Source organism: Diadema setosum, chromosome 1 (genome assembly GCF_964275005.1).
Source record: "Diadema setosum chromosome 1, eeDiaSeto1, whole genome shotgun sequence".
Classification (NCBI taxonomy): Eukaryota; Metazoa; Echinodermata; class Echinoidea; order Diadematoida; family Diadematidae; genus Diadema; species Diadema setosum.
Window position 1 is genome coordinate 16,514,909 of NC_092685.1, and position 20,524 is coordinate 16,535,432.

General features: G+C 38.2%; 2 protein-coding genes across 2 annotated transcripts in view; one reads left to right on the forward strand and one right to left on the reverse strand.

Annotated features, from left to right (window-relative positions):
- LOC140234401 (uncharacterized) overlaps positions 1-10,422 on the reverse strand; it is a 28,107-nt gene extending 17,685 nt beyond the window's left edge. The window contains exon 1 of the mRNA XM_072314455.1: positions 9,873-10,422. Within this exon, the coding sequence (XP_072170556.1) occupies positions 9,873-9,926 (54 nt within the window). The 5' untranslated portion in view covers positions 9,927-10,422. The remainder of the gene's footprint in view (positions 1-9,872) is intronic.
- Positions 10,423-19,017: 8,595 nt separating this feature from the next.
- Positions 19,018-20,524, forward strand: part of LOC140227631 (apoptosis-resistant E3 ubiquitin protein ligase 1-like) — a 28,464-nt gene continuing 26,957 nt past the window's right edge. Inside the window, exon 1 of the mRNA XM_072308053.1 lies at positions 19,018-19,280. Coding sequence (XP_072164154.1) covers positions 19,097-19,280 — 184 coding nt within the window. The 5' untranslated portion in view covers positions 19,018-19,096. The remainder of the gene's footprint in view (positions 19,281-20,524) is intronic.

Genomic DNA, 20,524 nt, shown 5'->3' on the forward strand with positions numbered 1-20,524 from the left:
AGGTTTGTTGTCTGCAAATTTAGCTAGTGGTAATCTTGTTTGATAACAATAAGAAAAAATAACTCCAAAAGGTAATTTGTCAAAACTGCATCAAAGTGAAACAGCGACAATGTGTTTACATAAACCCCAAAGCTCGACACAACTGGGGATGGTACCGTGTGTTATGTGTGTTATTTATACCAAGTCCTTTGATAATCGTCCGCTTATAAATGACCTATAGGATCCGTTATGATCTGGGATACTGTTGAAAAAATCTCACTTGGTTTCGTTTTAATTTCTTGTTATTGCCCGTGATCAAATTTAGAAGCTCTACTAAGATTGGGTCTGTACAGCCATTATTGAAATTAGCTAGTCATCCCATCAGGGTAAAAGAAAAAAAAATAGCAATAATTATAATCAAAAGAAGGCGGTACAGCCATTATTGAAATTAGCTAGTCATCCCATCAGGGTAAAAGAAAAAATAGTAATAATTATAATCAAAAGAAGGCGGAAAATTTGAATCACAGGCCTGCAATATATTGCAATTTCAAGAATGATATATCATTCTTGAAATGTTCGCTTGCTGCCAGTCGTATGAACGTTACGCCTGCAAGTAAGGCATTTAGGCTTAATAATGACGCAGAGAATGTATATATATTGAAACATGAAATGACTACAGATACACGAAGCACAACCAGTCTAATCTCTGTCTTTGAATTTCTATGCGCGATGCTAATCTCATTATCAAAATGAAATCCACTGACCTCGGCCTTAGCACACTGGATAGCTGGGTATAAAGAGTCAATCAATGACATAGTATTGCCGTTTGCGTGGTCTATAGAACAGGTTTGGGAATTGCAGCCAACACGGGGTACTTTGATTCAGTGACATGCAATGCATTTCGCTGTGCGATTTGCAAGTCTCTCTTTCTTTCACAGAAAGTAACAAAAACAATCCTTTCTCTTATAATTGTTTTCAATTATTACATCGTTTTGTTGATTATGATATATTGCGTTGGCATGGTTTTTTTGTTTGTCTGACAAAGTATAATTTGTTGTTAATTACCAATCTCGATTAAGTATACAAATCATGTATTGCGCCTACAAAAACATCAACGCGCTCTGCTTTAAAGCCAACAGAAGATGATAATTATTCTTTTTTCTTCGTCAGAATTAAAAAAAAACAACAACCAATTTTTCACTGCCAAAAGAGAAGAAAAATGAAAAAGTGACATCTATCATATCAAAAGGGACTGCGTGTGGCAAGGGTTACAACCATACCCATACATGAATTCATCTGCCTTGACTGTTATAGGAGCACTGTATAAGGAAAAGAAAATGTGTCATAATGACAGCAATCGTCGGGAACTGGACAGCGTTATCCGCCTCTTTATTGATTGGTTAAAAACCCAGTGCTTGACGAGGAAACATCGTCAACAATACTGAAAGTATTTGCCCCAATGTATCGTTTACTCAAGAAAATGACAATTGAACGCGCTACAATAGCCGCTCTGAGCAAATAGTGCTTTGATTGTTAGCCGCAAGTAACGTCTTGTCCTGGTTACTTTCGGCACACATGTTTTTCTCATGTCACTCGCTGACACGGGAACACTCTCTGTATCATTATTTCTTCCCATCGCAGCACATTTACAAATACACACTACAAATAATGCACGTAGGGCCTACATGTGCAGTCAAATCAAGAGTATAGAATAATGGAAACCAGTGTAAGATAATACTCGTCTGAATCAGGAACGTAGGACAATTTTTGGCTGTTTTGAAAACGAATGTCGTACATTCCCCCCCCCCCCCCACCATTACGTGAGATTAAGATGTCAATATAATTCGTACAGGGATTATTACTTTGCAAAGAGACATAACAATGACATGAAACGCATGTAAAGCAGTTTATCACTAGTAGGATGTCTGCGTTGAAAAATCTCAATCTCCGAGGCAAAAATCATGTACCATGTATTTCTCTTTACCTATAAATACTCCAACACTGAGATTAACTTTGGATATGGGTCGGTTAGGCATTAGGGTTACAGCTCGTTATTCCGAAGGTTCGTTATTCCGAAGGCTCTTCAGTCCGAAGATTTGTTATTCCGAACGTTCGTTATTCCGAATTTCATTTTCGGATTAACAAATCTTCGGAATAACGAACCTTCGGAATAACACCACATAATGTTCGGATTCACGAACCCTTTTTCATTTTCGGATTAACGAACCTCTAGGTATAGGGAATTTGTGTGTTTCGGATTAACCAACCTTCGGAGTAACGAACCTTCGGAATAGCGAACCTTCGGAATAACGAACAGCACCCGGCATGAGATTTTGATTTAGAGTATGGATAATAATTTCCCTAGCAACCTACAGTAACTACAACTCTCCTATTTATCGCTTCATACAAAACATACAAGTTCAATACGTGCCGTATAGTTTAGTTGTTGCTATGTTGGGCAAGCCGTAGGTAGCCTTTTGGCTATCAAGAGCATGACTAATATATACATGTATGCATGTAACTGGATGGAATTCAAACTTCAAACAAACCAATTTATTGTAACTGTAAACGTCTATAGGCATCTTTCATACAATTAGTGGTTCAAAAACCAGACGATACGTTCAAGGCAGAGCCCTGATCGGTCTCATTATCTCAATATCGATTTCGTCTTTTGTATCGCGATGCTCTGCTCTCAATAGTCGATACATCAGCGAGGCCACGAGTAGCTGGAGGAATTCGTGACAACGAGAAGAAAAGAACAGGAGACAGGGAGAGAGACGTCGGCATGGTGGAAACAATAGACTGGTTCGTTTAATGAGACAGCGGGACTTGAATGCTGAGGCAGAGTGATCCATGGAGTTAATTTCGAGGTGAGCTTATTGTTTGTTTTGCATACAACCAGCGACAGTGGATCTATGAGAACACATCAATAGCAGCCGATGAAGTTGTAGTTCACGTACAGAGCACCCAGCGAATGTTACAGAGAGCAAAACAGCGTGACAGGGTTATTTCAAAAGCCAAAAGGAGCATCGGATCGAGACAAATGAAATCAGCACATAGTCATGATAATCATAACAATGATAATGATGATGATGATGACAATAATAATAATAATAATAATAATAATATAAATGACAATAATAACAATAATATACCTCTACCTTTATACTATTGCTAGTAATAGTAATGACAATAATATAATAGAGGCTATTCGTTTTAATGCCCTTTACCACTCTGTTTGATGAATGCTCAAAGGACAGAGACGGTCTTTCAGAAAAATATATTGCATAATATTATTACATAATAATTATGCTACTTCTATTTCTCTCTCTCCCTCTCTCTCTCTCTCTCGCTATATAGATAGGTAATCTCCTTCTTTATGTCTCTACGAGATATATTCCACGTACGAATATAGTTGACAACAACAATGACAACACACAGCAAATAGGTGAAAATGATGACGATAAAATTTTTGATAACTTAATATAGAAGCACTCATGGAACAAACCTCCAAGGTCATGAAGGATCACTAACGCCATAGAACTGTGCACTCATCATTAGGCAAAGCAACAAATCAAGACAAGTTAAAATAAAACAAGAACCAAACAAGAACACACATACTCTATTTCCTGTTTCTTTTACTATAATGGACCTTTTCTTAAAGTTGTATTATAATTCTGTCATAACTTTTTGAGTAATAACTGCCTGCAAACAGAAAACATCAAACAAACAAACAAACAATAGACAAACCGCCCGCGACAACCTCCCTGGCCATAGGTAACTGTGACAATGCCTAATAATTTTCAATTTGATAGACACTGAATTACGATAAATGAGCATCATTGTTATAAGAGAAGTGTGACAATAGAGGATGTATAAGCAATGTAACATACTAATACATTGTAACCTATATCAACACAATCTAACGCATAAACCAGAGGAACAATGTGATTTAAGACATTAATGCACTATTAATTACGGTTATGTAACTATATGCAATGAAGTCCTAACAGTATAACAGCATTATCAAAACGGCGCAAATTCGAAAAGGAATGAAAACCAAATAGAGCATGCAAGACTGCGAACGACAATCACAAGGCAAACCTTCCTGCTCTGTCCCAGTTTAACCATTTTCGTGGCTTAATCAATTTTAATGCGTTTGTGATAATTAGATTAATTTCGTCGGCCGCTTAAGTGCTTTTTGGGGGAATGTTTTGTTTCGTGTTTTGTAAAGAAGCAATTGGTGCAATATTTATTGATGATCGAGAGCGGTGGATCTACTCAGCCATTTAAACAGATATTCACGAAACTTGTCCCCACAGCCCTTTCTCCTCCTCCTCCTCCTCCTCCTCCTCCCCATCCCACCCCTTGGGATCTTAGGAATGCTATCTGCCAAATTATATTTTGATGAAAATCTGTCATGGGGTTTTCAAGAGGAAGCTGAAAATGTAATAAGTTTATACGCAAAATGAACGACGGGCGGCGAAAGCCAGACGATAACGATGGCACTATAGCTCACCTGAGCCTTTTCTCATTAGGTGAGTTATCACTGTCGGGATTTTTACAGAATGCATTTTCCCCTCATGCTGTTGCGTCCTTCCCACCCTTTCAAGCACAAGTCACCCGTAACGGGTCATTCATCGTTCCGTTTCTATCAATATCTACCCTCCCATCCATTTACCTTCTGTATTATTCATGATTCCCTACTTCACCAGTGAGTGTATACTGAACACACGTCGGTATACGTCACAATACCCACCGGAAAATTGTCGAACCGTCGAGCGATCCATCGATCACTATGACAGCACTCTGTCGGTATCAATGGTTTGTAATCATTTCCTGTGGTCAAGCAGCTACAAAAATATAACATAGCATTTAACCCCTAAAACACGACAGCTTTTGACATTGGACTTTAAAGGAATCAGAAATATCCTCGCCTGTTTTGCCGATATAGTAACTATAAACGGATCGGAAATAATTATCTTCGCGTCACTTGACAAGATTTGGACTCTGAGATCTATCAAAAATAATATGAATGCAATTATGTGCAACATTTCAAAAATGGAGAATTATGAACCACTGGCCGGTCATGACGATGACACTTTATTACTTAACATGGACAATGAAGCGCTTTGTCATTGCAACCGTCTGATGTCACAGAGTCAAAGGATATTATTTAAGAAAATTGATTGCATTCACACTAAGTTACCTTCTATTTCCTGAAATTCATATACTCAGTAGTTTGTATATCAAAGAATGCTCCATTATACAGTGATTTAAGTCATAAATTATATACCATATGGAAATTACAACGGCAAGGGTATTGTATTGTTCAAGATCAAGAAGAACCACAGACTTTTGCACATAGTGGCATTTCCTCTTGAAAAAATATACACCAGTCTATAAAACACAGCCAGTGACGTGATATAATATACACCGGCTTATGCCAAATTTATATTTTTATTACACCAAAACTAAACTTGGTTGCCCTTCTTATAGCACGTTTACCAGTTGATAAATATCATTCTACCAAACTTCGTCGCAAAATACATTTTGTTAAATTTTTGTATATGACTTGCCATGAATGGCGGCTATATAGCTATACCTATATTATGTCATGGACGTCGTGCTCTATAATATAATTTATACGACCATTCTCAGGTACAACCGGGTTTGAGAAAGCTATGTGTTCGACGACTTATTGCAACTCGTGTTTGTTTGCATCATCCACTAATTTATTCACTTGCCACAGCATTTACTTCATCTTCGGTGACCTTCAAATGTTTGCCTTTAAAGGTCCTGTCTAACTTTGGGAGCAGTGATTAAAAAAAAAAAAAAATGTTCAAGATATCACTTTTGATGCATATATGTGTAAGTCAGTTGTATCACAAAACATCCATACCATATAAAATTTTTGCAATAAAGCCTAAAATATAAGGAGATATCACTATTTTTCTCATCAAACCATAACTGTGGATAGACGGTTTAGTCTGGAAACATTTTAATTATAGCTATTGTACACATTTTGTATATCTAATAATACTTAACATCAATTATAATGGTTCAAACTTTTATAATAGTTATTTCTATTCCTAACTCACATTTAGAACTACAGCTGTATTTTGAAGCACTAATTCTAGGTTTTTGTTTCATCCCTATACAAATGGTAAATTATGCCTTTAATTTTCGTTATCAAGCACTGCAGGGGTAACGAGAGCTCTTTGGAAAGCAAATTAAAACTTCACTCTCAACAACCTCCCACTAAACACAAAACTATAGTTTTAAGAGAGTACAATCCTCGACGGGGAAGTTTGTAATAAAGATTTGAATATCCCTTTATTTCTCTGTAACCTACGAAGACAATAATGATAATGGAGTTGAATAAACCCTACAAGAATCATATAGACAAAGCAGGAGACCCAAAAGCATACCTCAAATCTCGATTTTCTGTATGCATTACTATAAAACGTAAACATGCTTTGCAAGGACAGCTGATCAATAAAACATGACATTATAAAATGATGATTATGACTGTGATACAGAAATTTGTGGCATCAGTGATTCAACGGCTGAATACCCATGATACTCTACGAGGACAAAGGGTCGAAGGAAAATATGGAGTTTATGAAAACTTACAATGCACGACACCTCAAAAGAAGTGCTTAAAACCAAATGAAGTACAAAGTAGGTCATACAGTCATACACTCTTTAGTGTTAGGATATCTAAACGATGTCCAGTAAACACTGTCCCTTAACACACACTTCATTCAGGACAACGCAACGCAAACGACGACAACAACAAAAAACAATAATGTGAACTTGCGTTTCGTCATGCAAGTGACTACTGAGGTCATACAAGTGACTTCTGAGGTCATACAAGTGACTTCTGAGGTCATACAAGACTAGTGACTACCGAGTATCAAGTCCTAAAACGAAATAGGAAGTCATGCGACTCTTAATACGACTCCCATGACTACTGATTCACCGATATCGACACGATGAACGTCAATCGAAATTGTGTGGATGTTCGCAACGACCTTGACAGCGCGTCAGGCCATCCGAGGTATGTATGACGACGTAAGCAATGTTGCTAATAATTATAATTACACTCTGAGCTCTTTAAAAGCACACAAAATGTCATCACGATGATGGAGTAGGTCCTTTAAATATCACTGCAGAACATACAATCTTATCAATGAATTATTGACATATAGATCGATCAAATCGGCTGGGAAAGAAAAGAACCCTAACCGTATCTGTAATAATCATCAAATCCAGTGTCGAAAACAGCGTGAGAATTGCCTGCTATAATGGATATGTCATAGATTGAAACAGTAACTGACAAGGATAACAATGTCACGAAATGAAGCTCGAATAACGACTGATGGTTCCGTTGCCACGTTTATCTGCACCTCATTGAGGGCTTCCCAAAACCTATCAAAATCAGCTAAGAAATAATCATTATACACAATATATATGAAATAAATGAGATGAATAAACAAGAGCAAACAAAAATAAAAACGGATTTTTTTTTTTCTAAATAGGTAAACGACTGTCGAGTAATAGTCGTCATTGGTATCTTAACACTTGATTAGACCTTTAGGTACTATACTTCGTTTAATTTTTGATGAAAGTCACCCGTTGACTTTTCATGCTCAAAACTGAGATATACGGACAGGACAATGATATATTTCCACATGTCCTCTTAAAGTATAGGCTGTTTATGCTCTTCACATCCATAATGTCACCACCTCAGGTGTGAGACGTATAGCAATAATCATGCCCTGTCATTTGCCTGTCTCTCTATCAAATTATACTCGCAGTGACTAATGTTTGAAGAGTTTGTTCGCAAAAACCGATGTCCATTTTTGAAGATTTTGAAGTACGGTCTCAGTCATAAAGTACAAAATAATACCTTTTAAATGATATATCGGTCACTACATATAAAGGTACATTTTTAAAGTTATGGTGAAAAGAAGCAAAAATTTTGTTATTATTCTCTTTATTTTTCTTGACCATTAATCGCAAATATCTCCATTTGGCAAATATGGACTTATCGGTTTTTGCAAACAAACTCTTCTTTTTCTGATTTCCGCCGAATAATCCGTCATCCCAATTTTGAGCAAATGCTATAGGTATGAAGAGTTTAATCGCAAAACGAGCTAACTCCATTCGTGTTAAATTTGAGATATCTGCGAGTAACTGCTAAAAAAAACACACACACACAAAAACAATAAGGACATGTGGGATACTTTTAATCATAACATCAGGAATATTCCTTGTTATATATCAAGTGAGGTATCACTGGAAATGTTTTATTTTACTCTATCTGATGTGGACTCGCTTGATAATGAATTGTTACAGAATGGCGCTTAACCTGTTTTGAGATCACTTACTCTGATGGTATACCATCAACAATAGTATACTTATATCCATACGCAATTCCTCGAACTTTGAAGTGTATCACACACTAAATAAATGTGTGCGTGTGTGTGTGTGTGTGTGTGTGCGTGTGCGTACACGAATCAGAGTATCGAGGCTTGCAACATCATACAGTTGTACATGTATACTTTGTCTAAATTGCATGTTAGTTTGTGATTGTAATCATTGCACTTTTTCGCAAAAATCACACTGTACCCGCAAATTTTATTCTCCGACCGACTGTTAATGAAGCTTTACATATACGTATTTCGTTTCACTTTTACTCTTTATATTCATCAGTGGGCGCATGGAGTAGAAGTTTCCCTTTAATAATAATGCTGCGCCTTCTGGGGTTTCTGCAGCGTCGAGTCAACCTACTTTCTAGGTCAAGAGTCAAATTCAGAAAGTGTATGAGGTCAATTGTGAGTGACAGATGTATAGGCTAGTGAGAATGGAATCAAATATCTATTACACTGTATATTCCTTCCACGAATTTGCTACGATATAGGCCTCATTCACTCCGATACAGAGGTTATTACACTCTTACACTCACATAATGTCCAGCAAGAAGGGGAAAAAAAGAAAGAAACAATGTACTTGTCCGTAATACTAAAATGATAGATTTTATGATAACTCAGTCATTATGATTACAGATGTCACTGCTTACGTCTTTTTTTTCTTTTGATTAAAAGTCGTTCGGTGTCATTCATTGGTCGATGTCTTAATCAAGGTTTAGTTTGTACATTAACCTTCAAGCGGATAAGATGGGAGTTAATCGAATACCAGGCATATTAAATTGCTATTTCTTCTACGCATTAATATTGTCGATAATCGTAACTGCTTCGGATCCTTAATGTACTGTATACTTCAACCAAATACCAAATTCAATATAACTGCCAATTCGCCAATAACAACATAAGATTTGGAGTTTGCCAAATTCTATCATTGTGTGCCCGCCTGTGTCCGTCTTTTATGGGTATTCTAACGTCGTACACAATATTGTAATAAATTATCTATAGAAGTTCTATGTAACGCTAAGAAGGAATAGGATGTCCGGGAAACCAGAGCATTTTCGAGTTCGGGCAAAACACATACTAATAGCTCTCTTCACACAGTGCTGGAAATTACAGAGAATAGGAATTCTGGAAAGGATTGTTTTCTTCTTCTTCTTCTTCTTCTTCTTCTTCTTCTTCTTCTTCTTCTTCTTCTTCTATGCCCTATAATACCTTCCAGCGAGGAAAAGTGGCGACAGAACAGAACTTGATGTTCAAAGGAACACGCTCTTAAAAATCCTCCTCTCATCAGATTAGACGGGAGCTCAGCAAACACAACGGGTTGTTACGAGCAAACAAGCATACCGACGGAGAGCTGGTGGCTGCATTGTGATGCCCGGTGCAAAGGGCGTACACACCGGCGGGTCTCTCCCTTCACAGGATACCAACTATACAGGTGAGCTAGCTGTTACGACTTACCTCTGACGGGACCCCGACGGCCTCGTCTCCCTGTTCCGCCGCTGTCCTCTCCATCTGAACAAAAATGATTGTATCCTTTCACTAATTCCTGATCAACACTTCTTAGATTGGTAGTTTTCGTCTCGGTGGGAGAAATGTATATTATGAGAAATGTAACGGAAGCGATAATGCGACACTGCTCTCTCGCAGGTGTGTAATATTGTCAAGATCCGTCTCTATCAACTACACCAGCAAGGAAGCCTCTCATTCGCTCTCGGGGCCCTTTTTTTACGACCCCAATTTACCGTCCCCGCTGAAGCGTGCAACGTCTCTACTTCTATTCAATGAAAAGCAATTGATCATTCCTCATAGTCACACCGTGCCGACCAAATTGCTCCAGCGAGACGCAGTCCACGGTCTACGGCTTCATGTAGAGCGGATCAATTGTTTTTACGATTTGGTAATCCATACAAGTCGTTTTTGTGCTTCGGTATACCTCAATACAGCAGCAAACTCATGCACACATGTAGCCGATACTATATTTGCGATCAGATAGATAGATCCGTACTTGTACTTGAGCCACAAGAGTAATAAACTTTGGGCTACCATGCGTAACCACTATTGAATAGGGCGCCCACCGCTTTGTGCGTACTAAAACGCGCACGTTGTTCACGGCTATTGGTTCCCCTAGCAACCGGTCACGCTGTATTGTAACCACCAGTCATTCACACCCGGATCCATAAGCGTAGTTACAGTAACACCGAATTTGGGTTCATATGCACAATTTAAGCCTGCTTTTTGAGAAGTGAACAGTTTAACACTGTACAGTGTTGATATTAGTGCTCATGCTGACACAAAGAAGCGACGTTCTTCGTTCTATAATATGCACAGTTCCCTCATTCTCCCCCATGCAGGTTGAGTTACACGGAGGTTTGTACAAAACAACAACAACAACAACAACAACAACTTGACATCCAGTCACATCAAACCTTTCTTTATAATAAAGGTACTGGGTGTTCAAATCTAGTGTCAAAATGTCAACTCTATGTTTTCTTTAAGGAAATAAAGTTTACGAATCCGATACTTTTCCGATTGGCATGATTGTATAAGATGTTACAATGCAAACTATCAAAACTTATCTCTCCCTAACTGACAAAAGAACAAAAAAAAAGTTCCATTCTTGGACTGTGTATAGTTACAACGTTAATAATGATTGAAGTTATAATAATAATAACAATGATAATGATAACAATTATAAAGAAATGAAATGTATTAATTATGCTCTTGAAACTGTTAGTTGCTGATCATCACGCTTGTAATGCTACGGCTAAAGTGGACTGATCAGTTTGATAGTCTGCATTTAATCTTTATTCATTTTCATGAAAGAATATCACCTTCCTATGTAAAAAACAACAAACGCAAAAACAACAACAAACAAACAAAAAGTTTAACGCATCAAAAGACTGGGTTTTTTTTTACCCCCCCCCCAAAAAAAAATGAGTTCTAGATTTCATTTAGCCAACATTCACGCAACGTTTTGCAGCATCCACCCTCATCATCGAAAACAGAAGATAAAGAAGAAGGATATGCCTATAAAGCTAAAAGTCGAAAAATGATCTAAGAAATTTGCATTATCATTTGATTTAGAAGTTAACAGAAACGACATAAACCAAATATCATCTTGGTAATTCTTTCTCTGTTCTTTAGAGACAAGAAGCACACACAGTAGAATTACTATTCTTATCATTATCATCGTTATTACCTCCGCCAAGGGGGGAGGTTATGTTTTCGTTACCGTTGGTTTGTTTGTTAGTTAGTTCGTTAGTTCGTTTGTCCATGTGCAAAATAACTCAAAAAGTTGTTAACGGATTGGGATGAAACTTGCAGGAAAAGTTGAGAATGACTCAAGTAAGAAACGATTAACTTTTGGTAGTGATCCGATATATTTTGGTGAATGTATGAAGGATTTTTGATATTTTGGCAGGTAGGGTCAATGAACTTTGGAGTTCAGGCTGCGCGTATTTGAGGTTTGCATGCGCGCACTAAGGTGCGTGCTCTAGTTTCTGCTGGGGAGAGGCGCGCCGCAAATCTGAGCGTTTATGACGTAACAAAGGCTTCTATATTAGGAAATCAGGCGATTTTTCAGTGGGTGGAAATCACTGATCTCTAAATGGAAGAACAAGATCATCGGTGGAAAGTAACTGCTTGGCGGAGGTCTGCGCTCTCGGAGTGCTTTTCTAGTTATTACCTCCGCCAAGGGAGGAGGTTATGTTTTCGTTAACGTTGGTTTGTGTGTGTGTTCGTTAGTTAGTTAGTTTGTCTTTGTGCAAAATAACTCAAAAAGTAGTTAACGGATTGGGATGAAACTTGCAGGAAAGGTTGAGAATGACACAAGTACCAAACAATTAACTTTTGGTAGTGATCCGAGAATTTTGGGGGAATTTATGAATAATTTTTGATATTTTGGCAGGTAGGGTCAATGAACTTGGGAGTTCAGGCTGCGCGTATTTGAGGTTTGTATGCGCGCACTAAAGTGCGTGCTCTAGTTTCTGCTAGGGCGAGGCGCGCCGTGCAGCTGAGGGTTTATGACGTAACAATTAAAGGCTTCTATATTGGGAAATCGGGCGACTTTCAGCACACTATAAACACTTTCAGCATGCTATAAGTACGTAGGCCTATGGATGGAAATCACTGATATCTCTATGGAAGAACAAGATCAGTGATGGAAATGAGCTGCATGCTTGGCGGAGGTCTGCGCTCTCAGAGTGCTTCTCTAGTTATTATTATTATTATTATTATCATCATCATTGTTATTACCTGCGCCAACGGAGGAGGTTATGTTTTCGTTACCGTTGGTTTGTGTGTTCCTTCGCTAGTTTGTCCGTGTGCAAAATAACTCAAAAAGTAGTTAACGGATTGGGATGAAACTTGCAAGAAAGGTTGAGAATGACACAAGTAACAAACGATTAACTTTTGGTAATGATCCAAGAATTTGGGGGAATTTATGAAGGATTTTTGATATTTTGACAGGTAGGGTCAATGAACTTGGGAGTTCAGGCTGCGCGTATTTGAGGTTTGCATACGCGCACTAAAGTGCGTGCTCTAGTTTCTGCAAGGGCGAGGCGCGCCCTGCAGCTGAGGGTTTATGACGTATAACAAAGGCTTCTATATTGGGAAATCGGACGACTTTCAGCACACTATAAACACTTTCAGCATGCTGTAAGTTGAATGTATGGGTGGAAATCACTGATATCTACAAGGAAGAACAAGATCAGTGGTGGAAATGAGCTGCATGCTTGGCGGAGGTCTGCGCTCTCAGAGTACCTCTCTAGTTATTATTATTATTATTATTATTATTATTATTATTATTATTATTATTATTATTATCATTACTACTACTATTATTGTTGATGTTGTTGTTGTTGTTGTTGTTATGCTACAGTTCGCGATATAATGGGCCCATAAAAAAATAACAGTTTTTCATCGCAAAGGAAGATCTGCTCTTTTCAGGGACGTTGTTGGCTTTGAATTACTGTTGACCTTTGAATTATTCTCAAAATATTTTGTGTAAGAATGTAGGCCAACTTAAATGATGTGCAACATTTTCGATTTAACATGCATACTGTATACATGCATGTAATATTATGATTTCCACTTTCCCAGTATCATTATTAAATACGAAAACTCGAATAAAAAGTAGTGGCAGTTCTTGTTTCCCCTTCTACCATTTTTATTGATAGTTTCCAAGAAGTCTGATCTGTTGGAGAATGGCACTGGTAGCTATAAACTTCACAAAATAATGCTTGCGCCCTCATCGAGAAGGGACAGGACATTAGAAGCTTAGAGAGTGAGGATTGGTTATCTCAACAGGCAGGGATACAAATGCCTAATCGACTCGGATATATTCTTCGGGAATGCCCATGGCGAATTGTGTGTACAGCTGTTTCTCTGTATTTTTTAGAGGTACACACAGAGCCGAAGAATGTCGACTGAAGTCGAACATGACTGATGAGCGTATTCAGTATGCTTCAATGCATATTCGCTGAACGAATGTCCCCCAGTGCTGGGCAGCGAATGGAGATCGATTCGATGGGTCTATAGGTCTGGCCTGCGCGTATTTGAGGTTTGCATGCGCGCACTAAGGTGCGTGCTCTAGTTTCTGCTGGGGAGAGGCGCGCCGCAAATCTGAGCGTTTATGACGTAACAAAGGCTTCTATATTAGGAAATCAGGCGATTTTTCAGTGGGTGGAAATCACTGATCTCTAAATGGAAGAACAAGATCATCGGTGGAAAGTAACTGCTTGGCGGAGGTCTGCGCTCTCGGAGTGCTTTTCTAGTTATTACCTCCGCCAAGGGAGGAGGTTATGTTTTCGTTAACGTTGGTTTGTGTGTGTGTTCGTTAGTTAGTTAGTTTGTCTTTGTGCAAAATAACTCAAAAAGTAGTTAACGGATTGGGATGAAACTTGCAGGAAAGGTTGAGAATGACACAAGTACCAAACAATTAACTTTTGGTAGTGATCCGAGAATTTTGGGGGAATTTATGAATAATTTTTGATATTTTGGCAGGTAGGGTCAATGAACTTGGGAGTTCAGGCTGCGCGTATTTGAGGTTTGTATGCGCGCACTAAAGTGCGTGCTCTAGTTTCTGCTAGGGCGAGGCGCGCCGTGCAGCTGAGGGTTTATGACGTAACAATTAAAGGCTTCTATATTGGGAAATCGGGCGACTTTCAGCACACTATAAACACTTTCAGCATGCTATAAGTACGTAGGCCTATGGATGGAAATCACTGATATCTCTATGGAAGAACAAGATCAGTGATGGAAATGAGCTGCATGCTTGGCGGAGGTCTGCGCTCTCAGAGTGCTTCTCTAGTTATTATTATTATTATTATTATTATCATCATCATTGTTATTACCTGCGCCAACGGAGGAGGTTATGTTTTCGTTACCGTTGGTTTGTGTGTTCCTTCGCTAGTTTGTCCGTGTGCAAAATAACTCAAAAAGTAGTTAACGGATTGGGATGAAACTTGCAAGAAAGGTTGAGAATGACACAAGTAACAAACGATTAACTTTTGGTAATGATCCAAGAATTTGGGGGAATTTATGAAGGATTTTTGATATTTTGACAGGTAGGGTCAATGAACTTGGGAGTTCAGGCTGCGCGTATTTGAGGTTTGCATACGCGCACTAAAGTGCGTGCTCTAGTTTCTGCAAGGGCGAGGCGCGCCCTGCAGCTGAGGGTTTATGACGTATAACAAAGGCTTCTATATTGGGAAATCGGACGACTTTCAGCACACTATAAACACTTTCAGCATGCTGTAAGTTGAATGTATGGGTGGAAATCACTGATATCTACAAGGAAGAACAAGATCAGTGGTGGAAATGAGCTGCATGCTTGGCGGAGGTCTGCGCTCTCAGAGTACCTCTCTAGTTATTATTATTATTATTATTATTATTATTATTATTATTATTATTATTATTATTATCATTACTACTACTATTATTGTTGATGTTGTTGTTGTTGTTGTTGTTATGCTACAGTTCGCGATATAATGGGCCCATAAAAAAATAACAGTTTTTCATCGCAAAGGAAGATCTGCTCTTTTCAGGGACGTTGTTGGCTTTGAATTACTGTTGACCTTTGAATTATTCTCAAAATATTTTGTGTAAGAATGTAGGCCAACTTAAATGATGTGCAACATTTTCGATTTAACATGCATACTGTATACATGCATGTAATATTATGATTTCCACTTTCCCAGTATCATTATTAAATACGAAAACTCGAATAAAAAGTAGTGGCAGTTCTTGTTTCCCCTTCTACCATTTTTATTGATAGTTTCCAAGAAGTCTGATCTGTTGGAGAATGGCACTGGTAGCTATAAACTTCACAAAATAATGCTTGCGCCCTCATCGAGAAGGGACAGGACATTAGAAGCTTAGAGAGTGAGGATTGGTTATCTCAACAGGCAGGGATACAAATGCCTAATCGACTCGGATATATTCTTCGGGAATGCCCATGGCGAATTGTGTGTACAGCTGTTTCTCTGTATTTTTTAGAGGTACACACAGAGCCGAAGAATGTCGACTGAAGTCGAACATGACTGATGAGCGTATTCAGTATGCTTCAATGCATATTCGCTGAACGAATGTCCCCCAGTGCTGGGCAGCGAATGGAGATCGATTCGATGGGTCTATAGGTCTGGCCAACCATCTCTTCCCTTTTTCTTTACTCGACTCCTCTTCATCTCCTCCCTCCACCCCCCCCCCCCCCCGCCTAAGTTCTCATTTCCTTTTAAATGCAGTTATTTACAAAAATACTCTCTAAAAAGATCGAGTGAAAATGTTCACTCTTTAAGGAGTGAATAACAGAAAGGAGTGAATTTAGAGTGAAAATGTTCATTTTCACTGGTTTTCGAGTGACCTGATGGATCATTCCAAAATCTTCGAGTGATCCATGAGGTCACTCCAAAGTGAGTGAAAATGAACATTTTCGCTCGAAATTCACTCCAATTTCACTCTAAATTCACTCTTTTTTGTATTCACTCTTTCAAGAGTGAATATTTTCACTCGATTTTTTTAGAGAGTAATAATTAGTTAAAAGAGGAATGGAAGTTCCGGGCCAAAGATATAAACGAATCTCTGCCAATTATTACTTTTTCTCTCTTCCGCTATAATAAATGTTTTTCGCCGACGAGCTGATTTTCAATGATATGACTTTTCGTATCACGTACATTATAAGACTGATATTGGATTATGGAATGCAAAACTATAGGACATATTTCTTACAGTGATAAGATTCGGATCATGTGAAAGAATACAAGACAACAAGAAATACCCCGAGGAAAATTGATTTTGTTTGAAAATGCCATACCTTAAAAGTCCCTTCTTTTTTTTTTTTCTTTCTTTCATTAATGAGCACATCTTCCGTCTTTGAGAATCATTTGAATCTCTTTACCTTTCCGAACTATGTACAGCGCAAAGATCAAAGTGCAAGAATCAGTAATGATTATACTATTTTGAAATACCGCGAAACTATATGAGCTCATAAGAATATCCCCCAAAGAAGACATTTTATACCATTTACACATCGCGGTCTTTACCGTCCTACTTGCAGATAACAATTTTTTTGAATTAGAAATAAGTTTGAAGTTGAAGTTGCGATGGGATCGAAGACTTTGTTTGGACTCATGGAATGCATACTTTTTTTTTTAAATGCGTGTTACAAACGGTGGGGATAATATTTCACCATATACTCTAATGCATACTTAGTTTTGTATCAAAATTGACATTTTCTGACGAATACTTCACTCCTTCCTCAAATGGAATTTTACAAACTAGACTAATCATAAATCATGTCAACGTGGAAAGTTGTTATGTGGAACCACAAATGTTCAATATCACTTTAATAGTGAGTAATCTAGAATATAATCACACCAGCTGAACAGGGAAAGTATTACGTTAAAGGAAGTTTTGTGTTTTTACGGGCAATTAAAACAACAGTCATATACAAAACACGATAATAATATGCAACTTAGAAGAGATTATGACGGTCACAATCAACCTTGTACAATTGGGACAAAGTGCGTGTCGCATATAAACATGATGGGTCCAAAACATGTCACTTATTCAAAGTGCAATTTACCACCAGGATCAAACTGACTAAATGCTCCTCAGATTGTTTGGATATGCGATCATTTTTAGGACTTATATAGATATCGCTGTTTCGTAACAAAATATGAAACACAAAGTTATGCTAAGTTTTCTTTCTGCCGGCCATTTCTTTGATTTTTTTAAAAAGAATATTTTTTATTAAACGCAACTTGAACATGACTGCGACCATTACAGGATGAACTAATTTAGTTTTCTATTGTAAGAAGGAAATAGTACAGCGTTAACTTTTTTATTTCACTTTGTGCATGTGTGTGTGTGCGTTTACGAGATTAATTAAGGAAGTCATATTTAATGTCACTGAAATTATCGAGAGGTTGAATGTACTGAAACACATTAGAACAAAGAAAGTCCACGAATTTTTTTTTAAATCTTGATGATGAACAGGTATTTTTGTGCATCAACAATTATCAAAGGTTCGTTTCTTCATCATTTTTTTGAGGGGGTGGGAGGGGGAAGGATGTCCTCAAGCATTTTAAGCCAATCTTGTTTGATGACGACCTCAGGCAATCCATGTGACCCAAACAAAGCAACTTTCGCGCGTGAAACTTGGCATTATGTTCTTCACTCGATACGTGAATTTTGCTGCACCGTTAGGTAGATGTCCCATGTGAATTTTTTTCTTGTCACTTTTGAAGATGTTATGAGTTTAGTACTGTCCCATTAGTCGACTTCTTCAGCTGAAAAAGAAGAAGAAGAAGAAGAAGAAGAAGAAGAAGAAGAAGAAGAAGAAGAAGAAGAAGAAGAAGAAGAAGAATTGAAGAAAGAACCCAAAGAGATATGGCTACAAACTAATAGACACAGGATTAGGAATCTGATCAGTATTGCAAGTTATATTCAAACATCACTAAATTCCAGGATCGTATGACCGTATACACGTACAAAATTGAAGACGTTTCAAGAGGGGGACAAAATGAGCCAAGTGAAGCTGGGAAGAGAAAGGGAGGGAACAAAACCGAGGGCCCCCAAAACGATCGTGGTCATCATGTATAGCGCCATCTAACGACCTTTTGCAGTAAAATTCCCCTTTTTCCTCTCGCTGTTGATTGCCGAAGACGGTTTGGGTACTCAGTACACATTTACACAAAACACTACACTGGCAGTACTGCAGAAGTACCAGTTCTGCATTGTGCACACCAACTTACGTTCAACTCTTTGGTGGATATACGGAACTACGGTGTTTGAGAGTGGTTGTGTCTTGAGGAGGGATACAGTCCGGGGAAGACCAGTTCTTTACTCAAGCTCTCGATTTCGAGAAGAATCCCAGTACAGGTTCCCCATTGGCATTGCGTCTAACAAGTGCTTTGACGGCCTTGACTATTTATTGTCAATGTAGGAGGCATTCATACGAAAGATTTGATTTTGTCGTGCTTTGTCATTTGCTTGAATATTCATCAATTCGGGAATATTGAGGACTGCTGTGCGGACGTCAGTGAAAAGGTAACCCTTATCCGGTGGGGTGGAGGTATCCCAACAGTACGCTATAAACTCCAGATCCTAACCATCATTAGCTTCCCAAGTAACTTGCCAGAGTTGTCTTTCTGCTGTTTCGGTCATGTCGTGTGGCCTCAAATATGGCGGAATTATCTACATTTCGATCTAATTATCTGGTCAGAATAGTGTTGTGTTTGGTATTGTGGATTGTAGTAAGACGGTATTGGGGTTCTTCGTCTGTGTCCAGTCATGAGCATGCTGAATTCAAAGATTGGTTAACAAAGAACGGCTTGAAGCGGTATGAAAAGCAACTTGACAAAGCTGGTAAGTTATACTGTGATTTAGAGTGAGATACAAATTCACAGTGCTGAAGTCTAAACAATCAAGTGAAACAAGAACGAGATGCCGATTCGGCAATCATACTCGAGTGTCCCGCACATCACAGATTTTATTCACACTAGGGCCTACATCACTGAAATGCTATGATTAATGAAGTCCTACTTGCATATAAAGAAAGCCGCATATAATCTGAACATAATGCCATCCAAAATTTGACCACCTTCTACAGGGGCGGATCCAGGAATACTGTAAAGGGGAGGTGCTTTCGCAAAATTAAAGGGGGAGAGGGACACACGCACCCCCCCCCATTTCTTCTTTTTATTTCTTTTGTTTTAAGCAAAAATAAAGAAGGGGCGCGTGCCCGGTGCACCCCCCTCTGGATCCGCCACTGGGCTATGTGATGTAGTACAGATCTAGAAACTTAAATGCTTTTGTGTGTTACCTAGTCAAATTTTGGCACAGGTGATCGGACCTTGTCCTTGGTGTGGGATTTTTTTACAGGAAAAATTCTGAATGTTAAAGATTCCAGTGAAACCACAAGTTTAGGGATTGATACCGGAAATTTTAACTCCTGTCATCAAATGCGAACAATGTCATTGAAGGGACCCGAGACCTGCATCTCGCCGCACCACCCACCCCACGTCCCCCTTGACAAAGCATGTAAAAGATGTGTGCAGGGGACTGTGATCACACACAGTTTACCACAGTTTAAATACTTACATAGTTTATACTCGCACAGTACATGTATATTTACATAACACATATTTCTTTCAAAATTTAAGATTTTCAAGAAAAACTGGCCTGTTTTTGCCTCGGTTTGCTTGGTTGTGGTAATCCTATAAAGTTCCAAGTGTACTGCACACAGTCCTGTGCATACATTTGTTCATTGTGCTTGTAGTCATATTACACAGGGTGGTGGTTTTAGGGCCCCTTTTGAGGTGTGAATACCGACCTAACTACTTTTTTTTTTTTCTATCACCCTACCAACATCATAAATATTATGTTCATTCCTTAAGTTATAATTTACAATGTGTGTAATATGCATTTGTATTTTGTTTCATCTTACTATTTACTTCATGATCTAATTTCTTCTTTCTAATTCTTCTCCAACACAAGACACTTACATGTAGTACTTAGAAACTTTAGTACCGGTAATAAGTGCTTTATGAATGATATTTATTATCATATTCATGCCATTGTTTCTAATTGTTCACAATGATATAGAAGGG